Here is an 11,164-nt window from a genome sequence, read left to right as displayed (position 1 = left end):
CTAGAGTTTATAATTTCCAAGAATTTTTCTTTCTAGTTGTTCAAAGCATCTCAACTCATGGGTTACAATGTACACTAGCATCAAGCTTAATTAAACTTTGGAAGATCAAAGAACTTATCCCTCCGGGTTAGGGATAAGGTTTGCGCACACTCTACTCCAGACCCCACTTGTGAGATCCTACTGGGTCGTCATTGTTATTGCAAGATCAAAGAACTTATTGACTCTTTATCTTAGTAGCAACTTTCTCTACCCTCATCTTTTTTGTTCCCTTAACTGATTCACGGAGAAAAAACCAAATGATCATAGATAACTCGTCAGTCAATATTCCAACATATAAATGGTACTTAAAGATTATTTAAGTTACAAGATCGACACTAACATCTTCAGGGAATGGGAGAATGAATCTTTGACCTCAAATTTACAATGTGCGACGACGATTCAGTAAACATAGTTGCATGAATCTTCCTATGACACTACATAATTGCTGTGGTCTTGTTCATCTCTAAATTTCTATAATTCGATTGATACAAACCAATGAAAAATGATATTACAGATAACACACTCCTATGACAAGCCAGCTAGCGAATAACTAGTGATAGAGTCTGAAAACAAATACAGGGCTTTTGAAGTCGATGAAGTTCTTATCTTCATCCAGCGACTCTATGTATATGTCTTCTCGGGGTTCTTCATTCACTCCGCTCTGTGTGGCATATTCCAAGGCCATTTCATAGTCCACCTGCAAAACAAAATAGTGAAACGACATAGTGGTTCGTTGTTACAGACCCTTTCTTGTGGATTTTCCAGAACAAAGATTAGCAATATTAGCTGGCTCTGTGGAATCATCTCAGTTTTCCAACTTTACAGCTGGGAAAATACTTACTCATACCCGGTGTTTACACCAAACTAATTAACATTCACATATTAAGTGAGAATACATATCAATTAACTTACTTGCACCCGGTGTTAGATATATGTGTTGCATTCATTCGTTTGGTGCAAACAATTGGTGCGGGTAAATTTTTCCTTACAGTCGCAAGCAGGTTTACAACCATTTTCTTTCTCAAATTCATAAGAGGTTAGAAGCATCCAATCAAGTTGATGGTAGCAGTATTTGACCATAATGTGATATACAAACTTCTCTGCACTAGAATAACATATACACAGGGATGCTTACCTTTTCAACATGCTGAGCAAGCTTTTCTCTCAATGTATCTTTCGTTATTGAATTAACTGAAACTTGTTTTAGTATGTCTGTTTCGTCATTCCCGTAGCGCTTCCTTTTTGACGCATGCAGATTTGCCATCTCTTTTAGGACAATATATATAGCATTAGTAGAATCAGGGATATACCTGCGTCCAGTAGAAAATTAGCATTGAATTTGACTGATGAAACTCAAACTATTATCAGCCTAAATGATCAAGCTTACTTGCTCAAATTCCGCTTCCTTTCCTGCTGCTCACGAGCCTGAATCCTTTTTACAATCTTTGCTTTGAGCTGATTGCAACACTGCTGAATGGCTGTCTGCAATACTGATTTATTAGCCTATGAAAAAACTGTTCAGCGATTTATGAACCAAGGACAATAGGAGTTACCTTGACAGCAGAAGCTATCTCACTTATGTCATCTCCGATATACTCCTTGCCAGTCCCCTTGAAGGGAATTTTGGTGCTAACGATGCTGACAAAGACACCAATCTTGTCTTGTGTCTGGTTGATCTTGTAACTGTTCCAACTATAAATGACATCTTATTACAGTCTGCAGTTCAATTCGCAGGAATTTTCCCCACCCTCACACAAAAAGGGAAAAACCAACTAAAAGTGACAAAAGAATATGAGGCAGAGAAAAGGAAGCTTGAAGGAAATTATTTCTCCCCTGTTCTGGGGTGGCAAAAAGGGGAGCCCACAAAAGATAACATCTTCTATAGTACTTGTTCACAAGAAATTTAGGGAAAGGAGAAAACATTTTCTATGAGAGAACAAGCAGAGTTTCTTTATTTTTTAGTGAATGAGAATTACGAGCAAACTTTGTAGGCTTTAAATGCTTACTTGATTCTCTTCAAAGCAGTCCTGGTAACAACATCAGCACCTTGCTCAAAAAGAAGCGGAATCCGATTAGCAAATCGGAATATATTCAGCCCCTAAAATTTTGGTCAGGCATAGTTAGTGCAACAATATGAGATAAAGAAATTCAGAAGATATAAAAGTTGTAATAATAGGGCTAACACCAACTGATGAATCATGAGGCAACAAGCTAGGAGAAGCAACAAAAGTTCTATGGATCAGAATTTTCTAACACTGACATTTGCTTCTCTTTTCTTCTATTTCTTTTCCACGTCCGTTATTATCAAAAGAAAGGAAACACTATCATCCAATGAATAAAACTTCAACATCTATTTAGGGGTCGTTTGGTACCAGGGATAAGGATAATAATCCTTGGATAGAATTTGGGATTGTATTTATCCCATGTTTGGTTATAGGTATTAGCTAATCCCGGGATAAATTTTACAGTAAAATGGTGGGATTAGCTATCCCATATAGAAGGTGGATAGCTGATCCCATGGGATATCCTTATTTATCCAACCATTGTACCAAACGACCCCTTGTTCGAGAATATGGGAAGACCAGAGGATGTCCTCTGCAGGCAATTATTTACTTCTTACAGCTCCTAGAAAGTATATCCTTATCACCAGGTGACTCCCTCAAGAACCTCATCAAGCGGTAACTTCAAGCTCAAAAGCGAAGAAAAAGAATTTGACCATCATATAGTGCTTCCACAATCATTTGATTAGGGTTGTCCAATGAAATCAAATCATAATTCACTACTTAACGAATGCAGATTAAGACACATTCTGATGGGTCCTTTGCTTCTAACATTGGTGATACAACATATTGTATAGCCACAATCAGTTTCAGGACTAGACGTGCTTCATTCTCTATCTTTTATATACTTTACCATAAAGGAGATTTCTCACTTGTTTAACATCTTTCCCACCAACACTAACTCCAGCTTCCACGATAAATGGATGGCCTTCGAATACTTGAGCACTGGACAGAAGTTGTAGTAACTTTTAATACTTCTATGATTTGTATGATAAAATCAAAGGATTCAAAAGATAAAAGTAGATGAAGAGCTTTATATACCAACCTTCCAGAAAAGGTAGCAACCATATCTGGATGCAGTTCTTTTATAATACCAAGACGTAGATTATATTCTCCAGCAGGACTTAGAATCTGCAATATGGCTTGTTATTGACATGCAAAAATTAGTACAAAACATATACACAATAAAACTGGGAATCAACATAACATTTTATAATTTGGTGTCGCTAAAAGCAAATGGAAAAGAAGCAAGAACTTCAAAAGAGGAACTTACATCACCACTGGGATCATCAAATTTGGCTTGACGAAACAACTGATGGATGCGAACTATTTGCTGTGGTGTTAGAGATTTAACTGGCATTTTTGGGTTAAAATCAGGACCCATCTCCCCTAGAATGTGAAAGAACATCCTTCTTTAGTTATAATGTACAATGACCGAAGGCATTTTATTGTTATGTAAGTGAATGAGTAGTATGCTACAGATATAAGTACATAAGTAACGAGGGATAGAAATGTTCATTATGGAAAGATTGATGTATCAACAAGTAGTTTTAATGGGAATAAGGTTTTCAAGAGAGCACAAAGCACAAAAACATTTACGAAATGCAACTCTAGCAAGGCAGTGTTCAGCATATCACATTAATTTTTTACTACAGTACCAAAATCAGACTTGAATTTTTACAATGCCACACAACCTAATAGTAGGAGCATAGTTCTCAGCATATTTCATATTTCACATGCCTAGCCACACTTGCCAGAGGAATTTCCGGACCCAGAATTAGCCTGAACGTAACATTCATGTAATTCACATTCTCTCGTGAAAATTCCAACTTATGTTTCAAATTTGCTTGTCTGATTTTACTGTAGTGGCTTCTAAGGACCTTAATGCTCAAAATAAGACTACATTTGACCTCGTCAATTTCTTTTACTGTTGTGTAATCTGTATTCTTACCTGCCACCAGTCTTCCATTTAAGTCTTTCCTCTCTATGTTATTATTTGTAGGAGACATAATATTAAACTTTTGAGTTTACTGAAAGTGTGCTCCCTCTATTAGCTTAAACTTTTGGATGAGTTTGTCACACACTTCAACATGGTATCAGAAGGGACAAAAGTCTCTCACTGCCACTCATTATGAAAAAGAACTCCACATGCTTCACCATGAAAAATAATCATGCCCGCACATGAAGGAGCATGTTGAAAGCATAATATTAAGTAAATAAAAGTATCTTCTTTCAATCAACTTAATCTTTTAGATGAGGCGGTCACACACTTCAACATTATTCAACTATGAAATCTTCCTACTCAATTAATTCAAAAGGAGTCTTTCATAATGAGAAATATGGAAAAAATTGCTACTCCCTCAGTTTCATATTTTTTTTATATAACCGAAAAGCCACTCAGGGTCACTTTATATGACAGTGGTTAACTGGACATAGAATTGAAATATTAATTTGACTTTTTAATTATATTAGTGATAGTAAAAACTAATTGAGTGAATTTTTCTATTAGGTAACTAAGTAATGATTAGGAAGTTGGGTAAATAAAGATAACATTGCATCAAAATTTAAAATTCGAATAGTTAAAAGAATTTGAATTTTTGAAAATTCCAAGAGTTGTAGACAGTAATGTCGGAATTCCGTCTTGACATAATAAAGAGTGATGTCCAAAGCGCAAAGAGATCAGAAGTAGGCTATTAAATTGGGCATTCCTGCTTAGCCCAAGGCTTACCTTAATAAAAAAACCATGTCAAACATTTTAGAATGTCTTAAAACAGAAAGAGTATCATATAAATTAAAATGGAAGAGTATTACACTTGGGTTATCATTCTTTAGCTATAGAGGAAAGGATCTATAACTTTTTTGTTGTCGACGAGTAGTGACACCCATTAAGGCAAAAAAATAATTTTTGTTGGCTGTGTTTAAGAAGCTTAGTTCACTATAAGACTTAAATTTAAAATTTTGAATAACTTAATAAGACCTGGATGAATAGACTACATCTCTTACCTCAAAGAGGAAACAGCATACTATGGTGTTCACTACAAGAAGGTACTAGAAACACTATAAAACCTACATCCATCACAATTTGTTTAATACAATTTTAAATATCCCAAAATATTTGAGACACTTTTTGAGAAGAATATTATACAATGTTATATTATACGATGTTCGGATTTCTTGAATTTAGCTACATTTAACCATTTAATTTACTCTTTGATGTGATATCTTTCTTTTCAATCTATCTTTGCAACCATATTATAATCCAAAACTCTAATTACTTTTTACGGATCAACTTAATATTTTAAATCTATATCCTGTCAAGCCTGAAGGAAGGAGTTTATAAATATCTAAAAAAAATTAAAAGAAACTTTGCATTGTGATTTAATGAAGCAATGCATTTTTGTGTCCTAGAATTTGAATTTCGATTGACAAATCAAAGATTTCATTCTCAAACTTTTTGCTACAACCAAAGAGAATGAATCTTAACCCCAAAAAAATGTAAATGAAATAACCAAAAACATAATGAGATTAGCACTAGAAGTGGCAACCACGGAAAATAGGCTTATCATAAACATTGGAGTTCCATAAAAAGCCAATTTTTTAAAAATACAATCTCTGTGCATAAAAAGCCAATTGAAATGCAAACTTATCTTCTGCTAGTCTGATAGTAAGGAAAAATTTATATTTTTTCCAACTCTATTAAGTTGGTGAGCAGTAACAACAAACTGTTGTCTACTAGTGGCTGAACGGAATGCAATCAACAGATGAACTATTTTCCATTGTCGAAAATACATAGAGCATGTACATAATCTTTAGCCAGACACCCTTGACTGCCAACTAATTTAGTTTTAACAAGGGATCTCAAATAGATGAATGCAATCAGTTTCAAGTTCTCACCGATTAAACGCTCTGCATGGGACTTCCCAATGTTTACAAATTCATGCTGAAGGAACTGCAGAAGGGTCTGTTTTGATGTCTCCGTTATAAGCCGTTTGATAAGAAGTATATCCACAGCTGATGGATGATACTTGGTCTCAAGAGGAACTGGAGGCATTATGTCCGTTCTTCTAGCGAACCTAATTATCACATTTTTCCTACAATAAATTCAAAATAAAGTGAAACCGGAGAAATTCAGGACATGGTTTATGAACTCAAAGATAGTGGATGTGCTTGTAGCCTTGCACAAACAAATTAATTCAATCAAGGAGGGGAGAGAGAGAGAGAGAGTACTCTGGAGAATCTGATATGAATTGGAAAAGGAATTGTGCATAAGGCGTGATGACGGCCATTTGTCGCATATAATGCAATATTTTGGACTGGAAACACAGAAAGAAAATATCAGTTTTCAGAAATATAGAAGGTGCATCAGTTGGTTAAGTTGCTTTCACTGCCTGAATGAGGTGAAACTTGGGAGGACATCTGTCACAATGACAATGTAAAAACTACATACTCGGTAGGTTGTCCAGTTCCCTTCAATAACAATCTGGATTTCAGCACCATGCCACCATTCTTTGTTTTCCCGTTTTTCATGTACATGAATGTGAGGAACATTCCTGAAGCAAAGACGTAATGCAGTGATGTACCACGAAACAAAATTCTGTGTTACTATGCATTCTGAAATATAGCTTACTTGTGAATATCAATATCCAGCCTACAGAATGAGGTATAACTTTGGCTCTTCATGGAAGATGTAATCTCAATGGGAAGTCCTGTACTCATCTTGGACCAAATCAATGCCTGTAGAAATGAGAGAAAAGGATCAAATCTCGAATGAAGGTATATGCTGACATCCATTGAAATCCGTTTCTGGATGAACACAACTAAACTGGAAAAAAGAATTACAGGCTAAAATCACTGGGAGGATCACTCTAACAGTATGAGAATATTCTCTTAGTTCAGAGAAATTATCCACCCACTCACCCTCACAACCACCTCTTAAAACAGATAATAGCAACAAGGCAGAGAAGATACCACAAACAACTAAGACACTAAAATGTAAGACCAGAAGAGATAGAAGATCAACACTAACCTAATGTTACAGATATGCTTTACTATGAGTGCAAACAATTTAGAGAAGGTGATTGTTAAAGAAAGTCAAATGATTAGGTCAAGACCAATTTCTGAACGTACCATCTTTGCACCAAGACCAAATTTCCCACGTGTCTGTTTCAATCCATACTTTGTTCCAGACAAAACTGCAGAAGACACTTTCTTAGGAAAAGGATCATGTGCAGCAATATCAGAGTTAAAAAGAATCAACGATTTCCACTTGGATCTACAATAATATCAGGAAAAATTAATCCTAATAACTAAACTAGAAAAGCCACTCGAAAACACCTCCGCTCCTCCCAATAGAAGGTCAAGAGAAAACAAAAGAAGTTGGGAAAAAACAAAAGGCAGGAATATGCAAAAATTTCAACTGGTAAAATAACTGGATATGGAGATCACATAAAACCTCGTCCAAACATATTCGGGATATCGTCATGTGGCATTCCTCTTCCATTATCCTATATTAGAAACAAGTACAGTGAGTAAAGTCATTCTGGAAATAAACTCCCTCTAACTTGCTAGTGAGATTGCTTTAATTCAACAATGTACATTTGTTGTCTTCCATACTGAGAACAGCGTCAGCATATAGAAGAACAAAGAGAAACAGGTCATACCTTGCATGTCACCCTATAATACGATGCCTCCCTACCCTTAGCTGCCTTTGTAGCTACAGGGTCTTTTCCTTTCTTCCCAAGAGCAGCATTCTTTGCTTGAACCTCTAGAAGACGAGCTTCCTTGGCAAGTCTTTTCTGTAGCACAACAGGTAGAAAACTAGTTCACTACTGAAATCCGCTAAATGTCAAACAGTCAGCATAAGATGTAAATCAGAACGCCATCCAAGTGAGACCAAAATCACTGCTTACACACCTCACGAGCCTTTGCTGTCTCAAAATCATCATATAGAGCTTCATCTCTTCGTTCATGGTCAGCCAGACCAATCATGGAATTAAACTTACTTTTGCCGATCTCTTCACTACAGGAGCATAACAAAAACCAAAACAAAGCTATGACGAAAGGTTCTCCATTAATGAATTTTTGTTAGCTCATTAAAGCAGTTACTAAAATAGACAACAATAATCACTTACATGGTTATCTCTACGACAGGAAGCTCAGATATGGATTCAGCAGAATCAAGTGCATTCTCAACAAGTTCTCTCACAGTAGTGTAAAGACATTTTCCAGGCTGAAAAATTGAACAAAAGGTAACTAGAGACAGCCTATAAATATAGGAAAGTTTTAGGCGAGTTTCATACATATGAAATGGCCAATTTGGCTAATATACTTTAAACGAGAAGTATTCTTCACCGTTGGCAAAGGTGCATGGTTCGAAGGTACTGCCACACCTCAAGCACATTGGTTAGGGTGAAGAGCGGCGTGATTTAAAGCACATTAGTGTATCATTGCTGAAGTAAGCTCCACCTCATAAAAATCTTAAGCTATAAAAAAGGAAGAGCCTATTCCATTTAATGCCTTCAACATGCCCTTCAATATGGACAATTTTTTGCGATTGATGGCAACAATGTCTGACCTTAAAGCCTCCACCTACTCTACTATAATTATGAATTTTGGGGACACCTCTTGAAAAGGGGTATATTAATTAACTGATGACAGTGAGTTATCAACAGTCTGATTACATGCTAAGCAGGGGGCATATGGAGGTTAAATTTTCAACCTTTTCTATTGTAAAGGTACCTACAATTTTGAGGTACCAGCTTCTCCTCTCCTATATAACCGTTGTTAACCAAGTGCAAAATCTTCGTAAAGCTAAAGATTCAATGTATAGTTCTATGGAGACCATGCACCCCTTTGTTTCTCACTTTTGCTTTTACCCTTCGTTTGCATTTGTTTTTCCTTTTCAGTAATCCATTTATGATTTCTGCTTCTTTTTTGAAATTTTGCTTCTCTATCAAACTATTTCTCTAGGAAAATCTTTATATAAAAAATTTCTCTTGGAAAATATTTAGTTCGTACTTGATCTAAGTAGTCACATTGAGGCATGCAAATTTTTTTAAATTACGATGGTATCTAGGACAATTTGCACCCACCTAGACCTTGCACCACTTTGTTTCTCTTTTTTCTCTTTTACCTTAGTTTGCATTCATTTTCCCTTTTCAGTAATCCTTTTATGACTTCTGCATTTCTTTTATTCTGCTTCTCTATCAAACTATTTCACTTGGAAAATCTATAAGAAAATTATTTCTCTTGGAAAATATGTAGTTCATATTTGATCTAAGTTCTCACATTGAGGCATGCAAGATTTTCCAACTTTTTTTATAATGGTGGTGCCCAAACCAACTTGTGTGCATCTAAACTATTCCATCGGATACATGTTGTCTCTCACCAGCACAACTACTGGGCAACTCCATCCACTAAGGCTTAGGTAGATTGGAAGAAATCACCTAATATTTTTTGTCTCTGTGGGATTTGAACCTGGTCTCCAAGGTTTTCACTTTTCACACACTTAATTGACCATCCTAGTGATTTTTGTCCCCGTGGGATTTGAATCTGGTCTCCAAGGTTTTCACACACTTAATTGACCACTAAGTCATACCCTTGGGTGCGCAAAATTTTCTCAAAATAAAACCTGATACTTTAAGATCTTGACTTAATGTTTGTTGTTGGTGTTGTTATAAGCAGATCTTGAGTTAATGTTTGTAATAATTAATAACTAGAAACTCTACATATTTAGACTTGGGAATGTTTTCATTTGCATAAATAACGCACCTAGATTCATTCGGTACATACCTAACTTTCCAGCTAGCAGCCTAGCAATGCACCTTAGTTAATGACAACTTTAGTTACAAGTAATAAATCACTCTTTTTTTAAACCATGGAGGTGTTTGGGCCAGCTTGCGTGCAACTATTCCACTAGGTACTTGCTAACTCACATACGAGGTAACTTTGTCCACCAAGGCTTTTGTGAAAAAATAACCTAGTGTTATTTGCTTTCACTGGGATTTGAACCAACAAGACAATAATATTTCATTGATAACCTTAAATCATCAAATCTAATCATGATTGCACAAAACTATTTGAGATTGTAATCTGTATCATTAGAAATACAGAGAGATAATAAGCATGTAAGAAACTCACATTATCAAAACCCGCAATGTTCTTGTTATCTGCAAAGAACTCAGCTGGAGACTCTGCATAAAATTCAAAACATAAACCGAAAGTTAAACAAGAAAAAAAACTACAAACGATTAAGCTCAGCAGTCTCCACACATATACACACACGCATAGAAAGAGAGAGAGAGAGAGAGAGAGAGAGAGAGAGAGAGAGAGAGAGAGAGAGAGAGAGAGAGAGAGAGAGAGAGAGAACAAACTCTGTTTGAGAACGCTATCTTTGGGTTTTCGAGGGGTTTTTGATTTGCCCTTCTTCGGTATTTCTGGACTATCACTCTCCATTTCAACTGATTAAAAAATAATTTGAACTAGGGTTTTTACTTCAAATCAGCTAGGGTTTTTGTTCCCCTTTTTCTAACTAAGCCTCCATTCAGTGTTCATTTAGGAAGTATATACTGTTAAATGCATCCACCATTGAAGCTCCATTAGCAGGACTGTAGTTTGTTAAAATGTGAGGACCAATCGGGTCAATTTCGGATGCCCGTAATAGAATGGGGCTTGGCCCGAATGACATGGGCACACGAATTTTCCCGCGTTAACTAGGGTGGATGCAAAAGGATAGATAATTTCTTTTTCTATTCATCTTTTTATTCTTCCCCCGTTGTTGTTAAAAGAAATTTTGATATTTGTAATGTAAGAATCAATGATCGCTCAACTTAAATTACCTAACAAATTTATGTTTCTTTTATTTATAACAGAAAAATTATTTAAATATATCTAATAGCACTCAAAAGGTAATTCAACCAAATCTTTCAACTTTCTCGGAGCCAAATATCTAATTTTACCCTATAGTTATCAAGCGTTGTCGTTTTTTATTTTTTAGTATTTTAATACTTTCTCTCTTTTTAATCTATATTATGGACTTATCCATAACATAAATAAAACTAATCTAT

The 11,164-nt window shown here is 35.6% G+C and overlaps 1 protein-coding gene across 2 annotated transcripts; it reads right to left on the bottom strand.

Annotated features, from left to right (window-relative positions):
• Nucleotides 1-382: 382 nt before the first annotated feature.
• LOC104112921 (DNA topoisomerase 6 subunit B) lies at nt 383-10,816 on the bottom strand. Of its 2 annotated transcripts, XM_009622961.4 has the most exons (19): nt 10,472-10,812; nt 10,239-10,291; nt 8,231-8,328; nt 8,013-8,118; nt 7,760-7,894; nt 7,552-7,603; nt 7,227-7,291; nt 6,727-6,833; nt 6,547-6,649; nt 6,327-6,412; nt 5,994-6,190; nt 3,373-3,488; nt 3,145-3,230; nt 2,972-3,044; nt 2,046-2,137; nt 1,593-1,731; nt 1,427-1,521; nt 1,175-1,349; nt 383-736 (listed from the first exon to the last, which is right to left on the bottom strand). In XM_009622961.4, exons 1-19 carry the CDS (start codon nt 10,551-10,553, stop codon nt 590-592), a joined length of 2,007 nt encoding a protein of 668 aa, XP_009621256.1. In that variant the 5' UTR covers nt 10,554-10,812; the 3' UTR covers nt 383-589. The 2 variants fall into 2 exon arrangements, with proteins under 2 accessions (XP_009621256.1, XP_009621257.1); XM_009622962.4 differs by lacking the exon at nt 383-736 and having other exon boundaries at nt 1,214-1,349; nt 1,427-1,517; nt 10,472-10,816.
• Between the last annotated feature and the right edge of the window lie 348 nt (nt 10,817-11,164).

The sequence above is a fragment of the Nicotiana tomentosiformis genome, chromosome 1, assembly GCF_000390325.3.
Source record: "Nicotiana tomentosiformis chromosome 1, ASM39032v3, whole genome shotgun sequence".
In the NCBI taxonomy this organism is placed as follows: Eukaryota; Viridiplantae; Streptophyta; class Magnoliopsida; order Solanales; family Solanaceae; genus Nicotiana; species Nicotiana tomentosiformis.
This window is presented reverse-complemented; position numbering and strand designations above follow the sequence as displayed.